At 41.0% G+C, this 17,779-nt stretch overlaps 1 protein-coding gene across 2 annotated transcripts in view; it reads left to right on the top strand.

The window, feature by feature from the left end:
- The window catches only part of RIT2 (Ras like without CAAX 2), a 200,854-nt gene extending 185,723 nt beyond the window's left edge, over positions 1-15,131 (top strand). For both annotated transcript variants that reach the window (XM_069880210.1, XM_069880208.1), the window contains one exon: positions 14,201-15,131. In XM_069880210.1, coding sequence (XP_069736311.1) covers positions 14,201-14,428 — 228 coding nt within the window. In that variant the 3' untranslated portion in view covers positions 14,429-15,131. The remainder of the gene's footprint in view (positions 1-14,200) is intronic.
- The last annotated feature ends 2,648 nt before the right edge of the window (positions 15,132-17,779 follow it).

Raw genomic sequence — 17,779 nt, 5'->3', positions numbered from 1 at the left:
TGAATACCCATTTCAGCAGCATGGACTGAATCCTTGAATCCCAGAAGATGACAATTGTAAGGATATAAAGGGAGAAGGGAGAGATTCGGTGCAAGTTTCTTTTCAACAATTTAGCACATTGTTCTCCATCTGCCTGTGAGCTCTGTCTGGGAGTATGTTTAGATGTGAAAACTGTGCACCAGAATGCATGTGTGTTGTACTCCACATGGTGTGAAGCAATATGTGGTGTCAGGACACACAGCACTGTTCACTCCACTGGAACAGACATCTTTTGGTCACCTTTTTATTCCAATATCGGAAACTCATTTCAGTTTATGCATAAAGGATCATTCAGAGCTTAATTCCAGTAGCATCTTCACATATCTAAAAATGACACAGGCTTTGGATGCTTTAGCTCAAAAGATTATTACATTTCTGTGAACCACCAATACCTTTGCTTGATTGTGTATGGTTTTTTAAATTTTATTTATAGTTCTTCATTGTGACTTTATGTACAAATATTCACAAATAAATATACTGCTGTTTCTGCTGCTTCTTCTCTGTTTTCTATTTAGCTTCCATATTTCTTTCTAATTTCCTTCACTTTTTTTTTGAATTATATTTTCCACTCTTCCACAGACAACTGTGGAAAATAACACAGTGAAAGCAGCAGCCTGCTCTGCCCTCTTCACTGACTCCTGCTCTGTTTTCTTACATTCTCATGTCAGTGGAGTGCTTTACAGGACAAAATATTGCTTTTAGAGGCTGTGTTACTCCCTTCTGCAAAGTAATATAATGACAAAGAGATTTGCATAGGTTATCAGGTATTAGGTGGATTTACTTAGTATCCAGTCTATGTCCTAATTAAGAACTCAGTTCAAGTGAATAGTGGATTTTTAATGTCTAACACATAAATGAGAATAGCCTACACCAGGCTATAGATAGGGAAAAGATATGAGAGCTGGCTGTAATGGACTGATAGATAACTCACAAAGAAATAGCAACGACTTACAGTGTTTAAATAAGAGTTCAACATTACTAACATTCAATTTGCTTTTAAAAAGTGTAAAATTTCCATTTTCAATTTCTTTTGCATGTAATTTTTTAATAACCATCTGTTGTTAGTAGATAATAATTTATTATTTCTGGTTTTGATAAAAAAAATAAAATATATTAATTTCTTGCGAACTAAAAATTGCAGTTCCTAGTTTTTTTCTGTAAAAAACTGGTCTCTTTCTGTAAGGGTTCCAAGATGATGTAGAAATGTGTGATCTTTGCAACTATCTTATGGCCACCTTCAGCTAAGTGTTGCAATCAGAGTACCTTTAAAGATGATGGACAATTTAGAAAATTGTCAGATCTCTGAAAAATGCTTTGAGCAATTGACCTGTACTTGTTCATCTTGGAGACTGATGCTAAGGATTTAACACTTCCACACTGTCTTCAAATTAGACTCAGAGCTATTGCTGACTGATGCAAGATCATGTGGCTTCAAGTATCCAATTCAGTCAGATCCTGAGGCCATCTCTCTAGAAACATTTTCTGGTATAAAGATGCTTTAAGCCACTCATCAGTCTTGCTTTTGACAGGATAAAGCCATAAAAGTATAGTCTGTAGTAGAGAAGAACAACTATAGAGTCTAACTTGCATACATAATCCTTATTCCATAGTGATTTTTACATGGAATGAGACATTGATTTAATTATTTAGCATTACAAGTGTGAAATAATGAAATAACATTATAATATTTTGGAAACAATAGACCTAAGAGCCTTATTTGTTTTGCATGTTTTGAAACTAGGCAACTGCTTGAAGAATGCTTCTCTTTATTCAAAACCTTCGCCCAAAACAGAAATTAAATTACCTGGAGGCATAGCTCCTGTACTACAAGGGTATGGTGGATTCAAAGTGTAGAACACCCCTCAATCCAACGGGGAGAGAAAGACTAGACAGAAATCTGTTCTGGGCAGTAATTGACACTACAAAATATTCTAAAAATCTCCAGAAATTAAAGTGTGAATTAAAATTGGATATAGAATATTTTTATATGAAAAAGAGTGAGACAGGTGCATTTGATGAATAGGTAGGAATAGCATGAAGTTTTTATTTGACTGTAGCGCTGACCATAGCAGGTGAGAGAAAATGTCAATCTAATTTAACGGGGTCAATAGTGAAGAGCACAGGGACAAGTATTCAGTGATGCTTCTTCAGACTCTTTTCTCAGCCCTCAATAATTTGCTGTTCCCTTGCACTGAATGAGAGTATGATACTTCCTGGCTTGGAGTTTAATCTGTTTTTCAGATCCTGCCTCAGTGACTAACCAGGTGAGTAGTGCATAATTTGGGAAAGATTGATCTCCCTGGTTTTGTTTATAAATTTGATCCTTCTAAACACCATTATATAGTGTTCCTTTTAAAAAGGAGCAAATTAGTTTTACAATCCCACATTCTTCATTCTCCATCCCTGAAGATTACATACAAAGCTCATCACAGAAGACCCAGACAGTCCTACTATGTTCTGCATTGCTAAAAGTGTATTTTCCTTCCTGCCCAAAAGAAAAAGCTAAGTTATGTGGGGAAGGGAAAGAATATCTAAGCCTCTGTAATGCAAGTGCCTTCAGAAGTTGAAAGAGGTGGTATTGTGAGATGTGTAGTACTGTGACATGCACTGTTTCCATATTATCCAGTCTGTCAGGGCATAGCTTCACACAGCAAGACCATGTTTTCTTCTTGGCCCAGTCTGTTAATCCTGTCTACTTCCATTGCTATTCATTCTAGACTCCATTTCAATCACTGATAAATCTTGAGTGTAAAAGCAGTAGAAAGTATCAAAGAGTGGAAATGCAGGAAGAAAAGCATGAAAGACTCTTGTAAAACACCAGCCTTCAGGTAACTCCAGGGAGAGAGAAAGAAGAACAGAACTAATTGCAGTCCCCCCACAATAATGATTAATTTTATGGCCGCTTTTATCTCATCTACCCTTGTAATCTAGAAAGATGGCAAAGCCAAACTTTAAGAATTGCCTGCCATGAAGTCAGAGTGAGGTTTGTTCAACTAGTTACTTCTGAAGACTTCAAAATGGATTTAAAAGTAATACTGTTACCACAAAATTCTCCTTTCAAATTTCTGCTGCATGCTACTCATTTACTGTTCAGGCTGCTGAAAAGAGATAGCTATTTCCCCATGGACTGAGTTAAAAAATAAGGTGCACTTTGTATGAAAAATGCTGATTTGTCCCAGCAGAAACTACTTGTGAATTCTAGTGGAATCTTGGCCAATAGAAATCAGTACCTGCAGAGAAAACATTTGTGTTTCATACACAAGTTTTAAAATCATAGAATCATAGAATCATAGAATAGGCAGGTTGGAAGAGACCCACCGGATCATCGAGTCCAACCATTCCTATCAAACACTAAACCATGCCCCTCAGCTTCTCGTCCACCCGTGCCTTAAACACCTCCAGGGAAGGTGACTCAACCACCTCCCTGGGCAGCCTGTTCCAGTGCCCAATGACCCTTTCTGTGAAAAAGTCTTTCCTAATGTCCAGCCTAAACCTCCCCTGGTGGAGCTTGAGGCCATTCCCTCTTGTTCTGTCCCCTGTCACTTGGGAGAAGAGGCCAGCACCCACCTCGGAACAACCTCCTTTCAGGTAGTTGTAGAGAGCAATGAGGTCTCCCCTCAGCCTCCTCTTCTCCAGGCTAAACAACCCCAGCTCTCTCAGCCGCTCCTCGTAAGACTTGTTCTCCAGCCCCTTCACCAGCTTTGTTGCGCTTCTCTGGACTCGCTCCAGAGCCTCAACATCCTTCTTGTGGTGAGGGGCCCAGAACTGAACACAGGATTCGAGGAGTGGTCTCACCAGTGCCGAGTACAGAGGGAGAATAACCTCCCTGGACCTGCTGGTCACACCATTTCTGATAAAAGCCAAGATGTCATTGGCCTTCTTGGCCACCTGGGCACACTGCTGGCTCATGTTCAGTCGCTGTCAACCAACACCCCCAGGTCCCTCTCCTCCAGGCAGCTTTCTAGACAGACTTCTCCCAGTCTGTAGCTGCTCAGGGTTGCTGTGTCCCAAGTGCAGGACCCGGCATTTGGCCTTGTTAAACCTCCTGCCATTGGACTCAGCCCAGCGGTCCAGCCTGTTCAGATCCCTTTGGAGCCTCCCGACCCTCCAGCAGATCAACACTTCCCCCCAGCTTAGTGTCATCTACAAACTTGGTAAGGGTGCACCTGATGCCTTCATCCAGGTCATTGATAAAGACATTGAACAGGGCTGGACCCAGCACTGAGCCCTGGGGAACCCCACTTGTCACTGGCCTCCAGCTGGATTTCACACCATTTCCCACCACTCTCTGGGCCCGGCCAGCCAACCAGTTTTCCACCCAGGAGAGTGTGAGCCTGTCCAGCCCAGAGGCTGACAGTTTCTCAAGCAGAACGCTGTGAGAAACTGTGTCAAAGGCTTTGCTGAAGTCCAGGAAGATCCATCCACAGCCTTTCCCTCATCCAGCAGCCGAGTCACTTTGTCATAGAAGGCGATCAGGTTAGTCTGGCAAGACCTGTATTTCATGAGCCCGTGTTGACTGGGCCTGATCACCCAGTTCTCTTGCATGTGCTTCATGATAGCACTCAAGATCACCTGTTCCATGACTTTCCTTGGCACTGAGGTCAGACTGACAGGCCTGTAGTTCCCTGGGTCCTCCCTGTGATCCTTCTTGTAGATGGGCACAACATCAGCCAGCCTCCAGTCCAGTGGGACTTGCCCAGTCTTCCAGGACTGTTGGAAGATGATGGAAAGGGGTTTGGCCAGCACATCCACCAGCTCCTTCAATACTCTTGGATGAATCCCATCCAGCCCCATAGACTTGTGGGTCTCTAGTTGGGCTAGCAAGGCTCTGACCACCTCCTCTTGGATCATGGGAGCCTCATTTTGCTCCTCTAGCTCCTGGGTTTGTACACAGATGGAATGACTTTCTTTACAATTAAAGACTGAGGCAAAGAAGGCATTAAGTACCTCAGCCTTTTCCTCATCCCCTGTCACTGTTGTTCCTTCTGCCTCCAATAGGGACTGTATGGTCTCCCTAGTCTTCCTTTTATTATTTATATATTTATAGAAGGATTTTTTGTTATCTTTCACAGACTTTGCCAATCTGATTTCTAGTTGAGCCTTAGCCCTTCTGAATTTTTCTCTACACAATCTCACTTCCCTTCTGTAGTCCACCCAAGAGGCCTGTCCCCTCTTCCAGAGCCCATAAACATTTCTCTTCTTCTTGATACCACTCAAGATCTCTCTGTTCAACCAAGCTGGTTTTCTCCGCTGCTGGCTTTTTTTCTGGAACATGGGGATGGCTTTCTCCTGAGCTGCTAGGATTTCCTTTTTGAAGAGCTCTCAGCCCTCATGGGCTCCCTTGCCCTTAAGGACTGTCTCCCATGAGACTTTGCCAACCAGCCTTCTGAAGAGTTCAAAGTCTGCCCTCTGGAAATTTAATGCTACCGTCTTGCTAACCACCCTCTTCACTTCACCTAGAACAGAAACCCTAACACCTCATGATCACTTTGTCCTAGGCGTCCACCTACTGCCACATCCCCCACAAGGCCTTCTCTGTTCACAAACAGCAGGTCCAGGAGGGCACCCTCCCTTGTGGGTTCATTCACCAGCTGTGCAAGGAAGTTGTCTTCCATGCACTCCAGGAGCCCCTAGACTGCTTCCTTTCTGCTCTATTGTACTCCCAGCAGATATCAGGCAGATTGAAGTCTCCCACAAGGACAAGAGGCATTGATCTAGAGATTAATCCCAGCTGTTTATAGAAGAGATCATCAGCTGCTTCTCCTTGGCTGGGTGGTCTGTAACAGACTCCCATCACAAAATCTACCTTCTGATGGGCTCCTCTGATTTTAACCCACAGGCACTCAATCTCCTCATTGCCACAATCCATCCCAACGGTGTCCAAGTCCTCCCTTACAAAGAGGGCTACCCTGCCTCCTCTCCTACCCTTCCTATGCCGCCTGAAGAGCTTGTACCCCACCATAGCTGCACTCCAGTTATATGAGTCATCCCACCATGTTTCTGTGGTGGCAACGACATCATAGGCTCCTTGCCTTGTGACAGCTTCCAGCATTCCTTCTTATTCCCCATGCTGTGTGCATTGGTGTAAATGCACTTCAGCTGAGCTGCTGAGCCTTCAGCCCTCTTAGAGGGAACAGAGTTTGTTCCCAATTGCCTGGGAACTGGAGTAGCTAGCGCCAGAGTGCCTGTATCTCCCTTAGCAACCCCAGGTGTGCTCTCCCCCATTTTTTGTGTGGTGAGGTTCTGGTGGTCCTCACCAGCACACTCTCCGAATCACCATTGCCCCACATCCAGGCTTGTTCCTGTCTAACCTGGGCTCAACCCCCTCCCCCTTCACATCTAGTTTAAAGCTCAGTTCATGAGCTTAGCTAGGTTTTTAACAAGGGCTTTATTCCCCCTAGGAGGCACTTGTGTCCCAACCTTAGCAAGAAAGCCTAGGGGTGCATGAGCTACCCCATGATCAAAGAAGCCAAAGCCCCTCTCCTCACACAGGCATTAACTGAATTCTTCTTCCTGACTTCCTGCTCCTCTCGATTTAGCCTTGGGGTGGAGCAGAATACTATTTGTGCCCCAGAGCCCTCCATCATTTTCCCAATGGGCCTGAAGTAATTCTTGATGGTTTTGGTCTTTTTGTTTACTAGACCATCGTTACCAGTTTGGACTACTATCAGAGGATAGTAGTCTGTCTCGTGGACCAGTGAAGGAAGTTTTCTAGCTACCTCCTTCAGAATGTTTACGTGTGCAGAAGGAAATATATTTTTAAACAAAAGGTCACTTTAAAAATCATTTCAAATTCTGAAATAAAACCAAATATTTGTGTAGAGGGAGATGGAAACAGGAGATTTCAACACTAAGGATTTTTTTACTTTTGCATCTAATATGCATTTGTTTAGACATGAAACATAGTCAACATAGTCACATTGAATGTCTGGCCACAGAGAAGAAACAATGATTACTCACAAAGCCTAGTCTTCAACATTTCTTTCAGCCTGAATGGATTTCCACTTGATTTTGTTCATTCCCCTACTTTCAGGAATGTCATTGCTCAGTGGCCAGAATATGATAGGTAGTTTATAAATGTAAATATTTTAAGAAAGAGAAGAAGTGCAGAAAGGCTTGAAACATTTGTTTCCTTCTTTAAAAAAAAAAAAATTCCATGACAAATATTATGTGAATAAATAACAGCAGTGCTGCTTGTCTTAAAAAGACAGAAAGATTGATTTTTCTGATTTATGTGGTTCTGCTCAAGATTTCAACACCATCCACTGCTGTAATATCCAAATATTTGAGCTCTGACTGGAACAATAGCATTTCACACTTGGGAAGATCCTTATACCAGCCTGCAGAAAGTCTCTGCCACCACGTCTGTTGATACAACTCTTGTCCAAGTTAAAAATTAATACCTGTCAAAAATGACATAGGTATAATAGATCTGCTTTGGGGTTAGTGAATGGGGTTGCATGTTTCTAAACACAAGAATCAAATGTTTCTAGTGAAAGACTTTAGTGCAAGGAAAGGCAGGTGGCAATGTAAGAATGCCAAGCTCAGCCTTCAGTGTATCCAGCCCATCTATCAAAATACAGTCCCTGTCCAGACTGCTGAGTAGTGCTTTGATGCTTGCCAGTGCTACTGAAAATTGGTCAGTCTTGTTTGTTGTTCATCATTAATGAGAAAACTTGAAGGTTCTGTATAAGTGTGCCTTTGGCATAAACTGAGTGGTAAGTGCTGGAATTATAAAATTATCATTCACTTCATATAGCCAAATCCCAATTTTTGCATTCCGTTTTCTGGGATGGAATTCACTTTCTAGATCCATGAGATTATTTTTCTCTTTTTCTCCTGGCAAATTTGTTTATTAAAACCTGATGAAATTGTGAATACTTTGAAATCTCCTGCTTTCTCCTATTGCACATTATAGGTATGCACTTGTAAGAAAAAGTTATTATATTTATACAGATATGCTGAAGAAATGGACTGTAATAGAAAAGATCCCCAAACATTTGAACAGATTCATCTGGATTGCCTGCCTGCCTCTAAACTGGTATCCAGGTGCTACTACACAACCTGGTACCTGGTTCATGTTTCTGGAATGGGACCTCTTGGGAAAAAGTCCATCAAGGCTGAAGGAGAAGGACATGGAACTTTCCTAGGCATTATTCAGAGTACTCATGGCTTTTCTTACTCTTTTTATTATTCTCTGTGAGCTAGACTAGGCTGCCCAAGAAGCTGCTTCCTTCCTTATGTTTTTCAATAATTATCTTTTGCCTACAGTTTGTGTTAATTATTGTCTGTCAAAAACACAGAGACAGAACAAAAACCACTGGAATTCCTGTTAGCTTCAGTAGGATTTAGATAAGCACTCTTTTAGGTAACATGCATCCTGATCTGTCTCTGGTCTGTGATCAGGATCGTGTCTTCAGAAAAAACATCACTGAACAAATTTTTTGGATCTATTATTATCACTATTATTAATATTCATAGGCTGTCAAACAACACCCCCAGGTCCCTCTCCTCCAGGCAGCTTTCTAGACAGATTTTTAGTCTGTAGCTGCACAGGGTTGTTGTGCCCCAAGTGCAGGACCCGGCATTTGGCCTTGTTAAACCTCCTGCCATTGGACTCTGCCCAGCGGTCCAGCCTGTTCAGATCCCTTTGCAGAGCCTCACGACCCTCCAGCAGATCCACACTTCTACCCAGCTTAGTGTTGTCCGCAAACTTGGTAAGGGTGCACCTGATGCCTTCATCCAGGTCACTGATAAAGACATTGAACAGGGCTGGACCCAGCACTGAGCCCTGGGGAACCCCACTTGTCACTGGCCTCCAGCTGGATTTCACACCATTTCCCACCACTCTCTGGGCCCTCCAGCCAACCAGTTTTCCACCCAGGAGAGTGTGCGCCTGTCCAGGCCAGAGGTGACAGTTTCCGAAGCAGAATGCTGTGAGACACTGTGTCAAAGGCTTTACTGAAGTCCAGGATGATCCATCCACAGACTTTTCCTCATCCAGCAGCTGAGTCACTTTGTCATAGAAGGCGATCAGGTTAGTGTGGCAAGACCTGCCTTTCGTGAATCCATGTTGACTGGGCCTGATCACCTGGTTCTCTTGCATGGGCTTCATGATAGCACTCAAGATCACCTGCTCCATGACTTTCCCTGGCACTGAGGTCAGACTGACAGGCCTGTAGTTCCCTGCGACCCCTCTTGTAGATGGGCACAACATCAGCCAGCCTCCAGTCCAGTGGGACTTCCCCAGTCTTCCAGGACTGTTGGAAGATGATAGAAAGGGGTTTGGCCAGCACATCTGCCAGCTCCTTCAATAATCTTGGGTGGATCCTATCTGGCCCCATAGACTTGTGGGGGTCTGGCTAGGCATGTAAGTCTCTGACCACCTCCTCTTGGATCATGGGAGCCTCATTCTGCTCATCCAGCTCCTGGGTTTGCACACCAAGGGAACAATTTTCCTTACTATTAAAGGCTGAGGCAAAGAAGGCGTTAAGCACCTCAGCCTTTTCCTCATCCCCTGTCACTGTTGTTCCTTCTGCATTCGATAGGGACTGAATAGTCTGCCTAGTCCTTCTTTTATATTTTTAATGTATTTATAGATATATTTTTATTATCTTTCACAGACTTTGCCAATCTGATTTCTAGTTGTGCTTTAGCCCTCCTGTTTTTTTTTTTTATTATTATTATTATTATTATTATTATTATTATTATTATTATTATTATTATCGCCCATCGCAAAGTTAATGAGGATTAATGGTTGAAATCTGTAACGGAAATGTAGGGAAATCCTTGCAATGCATAGCACGCAACTTGCATCCTCCAAACCCCCACCATGGCAACCTGGAGGTCCCAATCACAGGGGAAAGCTGTAAAAGCCACCTCAAATAGTCCATGCTGTTGCAGGGATGAGATATACTAGTGGAAATGTATTGTTTTCCTGCATTAAGACCACCACTACCTCTCCCAAGGTGATGGTATTGACTCTGCTAATATGATCTCTGTCATTGAAATCTACTTTGGGATGCTTCTGTTTCTGCTTTGACCAAAGGAGAGACAAAGCTGAACACAAAATAGTCTGTTCCTGATGGAGATTTTCCAGCAAATGACAGTCCAAGGGCAAAAGTAGACTATTGATCTGTTTAGTTTCTTTGCACTTTCCTTCTCAGATACTGGTATTTTTATGTTCTGCCTATAGAGGACAATGATTGCCAGTGCCTCCCCACCCACCATCCAGCCCAGGTGGCTTTGTACTCTCCTTTTTAGTTGTGCAGGAGCTGATCTTAGTGGGAACTGGCTGTCTTAAAGATGGCAGCTCATCCATCACAGCTTTCACAGGCTGTCAAGATTGCATTTAATCTCATTTGTAATTTTCCAAGGAGGGTTTGCAGAAACCACAAACAGAATCTTAATGCTAAAAAATGTGGTTTGTAGACAGTGAATACTTCCTGTTTTGGTGAAGCTGTGCTGAGTTCCAGCTGCTTTGAAGTATCCAGAGGTTAAAAACTTCTAAATTCAGTCAAGTCTATCCACAGTCCATGTGCTGTTGTAACTTGTATATCTTCCCTCACAACTTACATGAGCCCAAATTCATAATAATGCACTTTGCAATGACAACATGAAAAGGTTGTTTTCCCAGGGCTCACACATCATGTTCATGAGGCTTCAGTGCCCCATTTATGGACTTGTTCTTAAAAGGCATTTTGTCCTTTGGTTATACTACAAGCTTCATGACCTGCTTCTGTAAGTCCTGATCCAAAACCTGCCTAGATAATCAGTTTTTAAAGTTTGGATCAAACTCAGGAAACATCTCCCATCCTTTAGAATTTTTCATTAACTTCACCAGTCTTCCCCTTTCATTCTCTTCCTAAGGTTTACCAGCAAAGGAACAAGCTAAATTGGAATCAATACAACCAGAATTATACTTTGGGAAAGAATGCCAGATTCAATCACGGAGAGTTACTCTAAAGATGAGATATAAAGCTCTGCTTCCCAGATATATATTCAACACAATGACCTCTCTCCCTGACCTGTCTGTCTATGTCATGCTGACAGATCATATCTTCCACTGATACAAACCCATGGAAGCTGCAATTTGTCAACAAGTCCCTAAGCTGTGAAGATTTGGGAGGGATTTCTATTATATAGTTTCTCTTCTGGCAATAAGATGGAAACAAGGTAAATCCCTGGAATTATGTGAGTGTCAGTGACCTCATCAAGGGCTTTATCCCTTGTTTCTCATTCCATCAGTGTCTAGTCTCTTGACCAAACTGTGAACTATATGTATTTTTCCTCTAAACTCCTCTCTATATTTACAGTTTCTTCAGCAAACAAATTAATTAAATTACTATAGCTATATTTTCATTGGTGCTGGAAGCAGTAATGATAATTGTGACAGCATTAGATTTCAGAGAAGCTTATTTTCAGCCCTGAAGCTGTAAAAATTCAGCTAAATATCCTGAAAAATTCTCATGCCAGGTGTCTTCCTCATGCTGATTTAGTTCATAAAATTTCACTGAAGCAGCTAATCAGTTCCTGAGGCTAAGGTTTAAAAAAAATACCATGCTTTGAAATTAATTATTGCCATTAATAACTTTAATGTTGTCTCTGTAATTTGCCAGGAAACTAATGTGCAAAACCAAACTTTTACTGCTTTTATAGAAATCCAGTCAAATTTGGACAAGTTACGAGCCTTAAGATGTAGAGACTGTGAGGAAATTTTTGTATACAACTTATTTCTCCTGAGTATTCTTCAGTTCTCTAAGCCATTGTAGTTTCATTGGAAAGCATATTATGTTTTCCCTGCAGTTTTTTCTTTGCAATTGGGATAAAACACTGTTTCACTCCTAAGAAAGAAAAAAAAATAAAAGAAAGAAAAAAAAATAAAAGAAAGAAAGAAAGAAAGAAAGAAAGAAAGAAAGAAAGAAAGAAAGAAAGAAAGAAAGAAAGAAAGAAAGAAAGAAAGAAAGAAAGAAAGAAAGAAAGAAAGAAAGAAAGAAAGAAAGAAAGAAAGAAAGAAAGAAAGAAAGAAAGAAAGAGAAAAAAATGTGTAACAAATCACATAGCAAAGGGAAGGGCATTTTTTTCTATTTGAGTATTGCTGTGCTTGCACGTTAATAGTATTTATGACCTAACCATTCTTTAACATAAGGATGTTTCAATTTATGTACATTTTTTTCCCTTATAGTTAATGAATGTATAAAATCTTCACTGAAATTGCAGCTCTGTGCAATCATTTGCTCAGAACTGCAGTGTATTTAAAAATATAAAATAAAATCCTCTTTCAGCTCAAACAAGGCATAGCAAAGAAAAAAAATGATTAAAAACTCCAAAATGGACTGAAATAGTCTTCTATCCAGACAATCAATTTTTCAATGGTGCCCAATAGACATTTTGAATCACGTATTTTGCTTACACAGCTGCCCAGAGAAAAACAAGGACCATATTGCTACCCATCTCCTTTTGCTAAAGGTTGGCAATTATAGCAGTTGGAAAGCGGTAACAATCTTTCATTGTGTCAGTGAGTGTTATTCAGGTTGGCTTACGACATCCCTGCTTACCCTTACAATATTCTTAACTAAATTAAGATTACACCCGTGGCACAAAGGAATGATCCTAATACTCTTACAAAGTTTATAACTCAATGCAAATGTGATGGGGAGGAATTCTATAGTCTGTGTTACGTAGGTGCTTGCTTGGTGCACCTTTACCTCCAGCCTGGTATGAACTAATTTTCTGTTTCACCCCAAATCCTGTTTCTCACTCTGTGCAGCTTTACAGGCAGATGCAAAATATGCAATGAGGTGTTGTCATAACTTGGTCATAAAGGGCATTTTCCTTGTGGTAAGTATAGGAGAGTTTGTTTGTGTCTCCAAGTTTTATTTTCCCCATAAATATAAATGGCACTTTTTATGCATAAAGCTAGAAATAAGAGAAAAAGTAAAACTAATCCAAGATCAGTCTTGTGATAGACGGTAGCAATTGAGACCTTCCATAGCCTGTTAAATAGCCTTTCACAAGATAGTCTCAAACTACTTTTTTGCCTTTTTATCCAGATGGTTGGAAAGTTATATAAATAAATCATGATATCCAAATAAAAAACAAAGTCTGGAATTTCTGAACTAGGATTTGAATACATGTCATACCTGTCATGCATGTAGTTAGTTCATTCAGTTTTTTGTTCAAAACCTGAGAAGGAAGGAGAGTCTACTGGCTGTAAAGCCACATTAACATTTAGAAGGTCATAGGAGTAGCTCCTAGTTTTTTCTGCAGACTTGCTCCCTGTTACTGCATTAGCTCCCAAAGAGAAAAAAACTACTTTAAGTGGTCAGCAGTAGTACTCCTAATGATAAGCATTTGAACACTATTTAGACCACACATAAATCAGTTTGCCAAGCACCCTTTCACTCACCCGGTTTGCAGATGAAATGCCAAAAGGTAGCCAGTACAGAAATTTTTGGAGTAAGGTTTAAGAAATAGGGTTCATGGTGATTCATTCTCTTTCCGTTACTTCAAAATGCAAACACACATTTCCTCTGTGTTCTCTGAGAACAGTAAGCACACAAGTCCACTTAGGGAAAATGAACTGAAAAACAAATAGGTTTTTGGATGACTGTATAGCTCAGGCACGAGCTAAATGATAGGACTATAGGCCTGCCAAGACCAGACTATTTAAAGGTGCATTCAGAAATTAATGTGGCTGAAAAATGTTAAGGTATCAAAGGTGGTGTGCTTAAAGAGTCAAGTTGCCTCCAGGGTTAGGTTAATGCTAAAAAGGGATTTTCTAGGACCTTATTCTATGTAAGTCTTTCCAGAATTCTGTTCTACTTTAATGACATTTGTAAAGGTACCATTGCTATCAACCTACAGGATTACTGCACTAAAGAGAGTAAATATCAGGCAAAATTTGTGCATCAGAATCAGAGAAATAATATATTTGAGCACAGGAATATCACCAGTATACTCTGTTCAAGCTTCTCGTGGATTCAGTCTGATTCTTTACTCCTGATTCTTCTCTGTTGGATACTGTTAGAATATATTCCTGTAAAAGCAGAGACTGGTGATTTGCACTATCCAATGTCAGACTACATATACCGTAAACTTCTTGTGTTTGTTCATGCTCTGTACATTAAGTAATACTTATGGACTTTTCTCATCCCTGTAGGTCTCAACTGAGGAAGGAATGAGCTTAGCCAGAGAATACTCCTGCTCTTTTTTTGAGACTTCAGCTGCCCTCCGCTTCTACATTGATGATGTCTTTCATGGACTAGTGAGGGAAATCCGAAGGAAGGAGTCCTCACTGTCCATGGCAGAGAAGAAGATGAAGAGGAAGGATAGCCTGTGGCGGAAACTGAAAGGATCCTTGAAGAAAAAAAAAGAAAGTACAACCTGATGGCAATTCCCCATGAGCCATCCATCAGGAGCTGACCACAGTAACCTGTAATAGTTCAAAAAGGAAGCATTGATACAGCAATCTCCAGACCAGGTCCTGGAGTTCCTTCTCTTCAGCCATCATGCAGAAATAGCTCCTTGAAGGCTCAATTCATGGTTGCCCCGTGGCTCCTTTTATATTGTACATAAAGTCACTCAGCATCTGCTCTTATCACTCCTCTGCAAATCTTAGTGGAGATAATACTGTGGGGATTTTCCCTGTGGTCTCTAGCTGGTCATCAAATGCTGGGATTTAAGCCAGCATCTAAAGCTGAACCAACTTCCACCAGACTTAGGACAAGGGATGCACTTATTGACTCCTCTCTACATGCATAGATCATGCACTATCCCAGGAAAGAATAACATTAATCTCAATGGACCTTTTGACCATTTAAGGACTTCTACAATTTCACCTTCAGCTTTGATATTCACATGTAGGTTTAGGGTTTGACGGTGCTCAGCCTACAAGTGCATGTGTCTGTTTGCAAATGTGTGTGTGTGAACCAGGCCCAAATGGAATCATGGGGACACCCAGTTTTGACCCTAGAGAGTTCCATTCTCATTACATTCCATTCCATATAGCAGGAAGAGTTGGCAAGCACAGTACAAGTCGTGTACTAGTTGTCTGGAGGTTTCATGTCCACTGCTCTGTCTCTTCTGCTCATTGCTCATTAGCATTTGGGTTAGAAAAGACCCTTAAAGGTCAACTAGTCTCTCAAAAGAACTTTAACTAGGTCAGGTTGCTCAGAGCCCTGTCCAAGCTGACCTTGAATATTTTCAGGGATGGGATACTGACCAATTCTCTGGGCAACCTGTTCCAGTGTTCCACCATTGGCCACATTCCTTCATCCCACTAAGGAGCACACAAAGGCATAGTCTCTCTGATTCTTTCCAGAGCCCTCCCTAGAGCTGCGCAGCTCTGTCTCAGCATGTGGTAACACCTGTGATGTAGCAGTCATCCACCAGCATACTAGAGAATTGCATCAGGTAAGTCACCATCTTTCACAGTACTTGACCATCCAAGTGAATAATTTCATTGATCAGTTGGACAGGTCTTTTAAATACTCCTTTTCAAAGCTGGCATGAAGTAGAGTAGAGTTTCATCAACCTTCCTTTCCTCCCTGCCCCCTGGACTATTGAATTAATTTATAAATTTTACGACTGAAAGATTGATGCATTTTGTCAAAAAATAAAGATTGTGATTTCCATGAAACCATACTTGTGGTCAGCATCATTTATGTATGTCCTGGAGTGAAAATTGATGTAATTAGAAAACTATGTATGTTCGTTAGTAAATGTTCCTTTTTTTCACTTTTCTTCTTTGACTAATTTGCAGGGTTTGCATTTTGGATGGTATGGGGGCAAGCTGTTTTGCTCTACTGAATTTGAAAGGTTTATGATTTCATGAAGGATTTCAATTCATTACAGTCTGATGTTTTGTTCTTGACTTTCCTTTCTTTACAAGAAAATCCAGCAATATTTTTTTGACTTGTTAAAATTTCTCCACAAAATACATAACTTTACTGTGTCTTATTAGACTACATGTAGTTATATATCCATTTTGAAAAGACTATTTCAGGAGCATACAAACATATACATACACTTAAGATGAATTTTCTGTTTTCTGATCTCAAAAGCAGAAGTTTGCATTTATACTATTGTAATAATTATTATTCTTTTACATGTATGGCCACAGAGATTTTTAGGCTAAGCTTCCTAGAGACAAAGAGATGTGTTTATCCGAAGACTTTGTGAGCTAAGTATCGGTGGAGAGACAACAAGAGGCTGTACTGAACAGATGGCAGCTATGAGACAATAAATAACAAAGGGTAACATCTGTGACTGTTCCAATACTGCACACTGCATGGAGGGGAATGAAGCAGTCTTGCCATACATAAGAGACCATGGAAATTACTGTCCTGAGAAACCTTGAGGGATGCTCATTGGTCTTTTTCAGGCAGATGCCTAAGCTTTGAGTCAATTGAAAACCATTTAGTATTGATTATTATGTCATTTCACCCACCCTACTGCAGGTCATATTATTTCAACACAGGCCTGTCTTTGTAGTTTTAGGGGTACTTTGCTTCAAGACAATTTGCAATACAGAAAAGGTTGCAGAAGAGGGCATAGATACAATCTAAGATTAAACCTTAAATGGATTCATACATTAAACATGCACATTCTCTGACACTAAGGTCATCTGGCATGAAGCAACATCTTTCCATACTATTAAACTCTCTTAGCCTTCACAGCATGGTTATCACACACAAACTGCTGTTCAAAGTGGTCCCTGGGCTATGCTAGGTTCTGCACCATGATCAGCAACTCGTTACAGCAGTGGTAGCCTGCCATTTTCTGAAACCAAGCTAGTATAATTTTGACAGTTTAATGTGCTCAGATGTCTTCCTTGGTCTGTTCAAATTGCTAGTATAGACACAGCTTACACAGTCATGTTTTTCGGTGCACCAGGTCCGTGAAACCTCCAAGTTCTGAATGTCTCCACAACCAGCACCTACATGCTACATTTTGAAAGATACTTGATAGTTGGTTAGTCTTTTCAAGAAGACTAAAGCATCACACCTTCCAAGGATCTTCCATGACATCTTTCATGACATCAATTTCAGGCATCTGAAAATGTATTGGGGAGAATAATATGCACTTATTTCTTTCCACTGTGATCATACAAAATTTGAACACGGTATCTATTCATTTAGAGTCCCTATTTGGTTAATAAGGAGAAAGAAAGGTTCCTCTGGCTGGTGATTTGTCCTGTCTGGCTTGGATGGTTAGTACAGGAAGAATTGACACCTGAAATGGCTGGTACTTTCCAGTGACTCTATGTTGCTCCTGTTGTATAACAGATTTGCCATGCCTTGTGGAAGGCAAATGCCAAGCTCACTATAAGTCTGGAAGAGGGAAGAGTTTGCAGAAGAGAGTGGTTCTATTCAAATAACAAACAACCTCACCTCACAATACAGGTAGATTGAGTGGTGGTCTCCCAAGTCATCTGAGTGACACCTGGGGTGAGGCAGAGGCCTCACAGCCTGATGTTGCTTCATTTAAGAACAAAAACAACCCTGAAGTTTCAGACTGAGCTCCCTGCCCCAACTTCTGAACTCCCACTTCTGGAGACACAAGTAGCCTCATCAAGAACCAATCAACATGTAATAATTGACTTAGCCTCATCTTACCAAGAAGCACCAAAGAATTTCCACAAAGTATAAAGCTGGCACCTGAAATAATTTTGTGGGGAAGGAGTCAATGACCACCTTACCTGATGGGTGTGTTGATGGACCTACACCTCTCTTCCTCT

The sequence above is a fragment of the Phaenicophaeus curvirostris genome, chromosome Z, assembly GCF_032191515.1.
Source record: "Phaenicophaeus curvirostris isolate KB17595 chromosome Z, BPBGC_Pcur_1.0, whole genome shotgun sequence".
Classification (NCBI taxonomy): domain Eukaryota; kingdom Metazoa; phylum Chordata; class Aves; order Cuculiformes; family Cuculidae; genus Phaenicophaeus; species Phaenicophaeus curvirostris.
The sequence above is the reverse complement of the archived record's forward strand: the minus strand, read 5'-3'. Positions and strand labels throughout refer to the sequence as shown.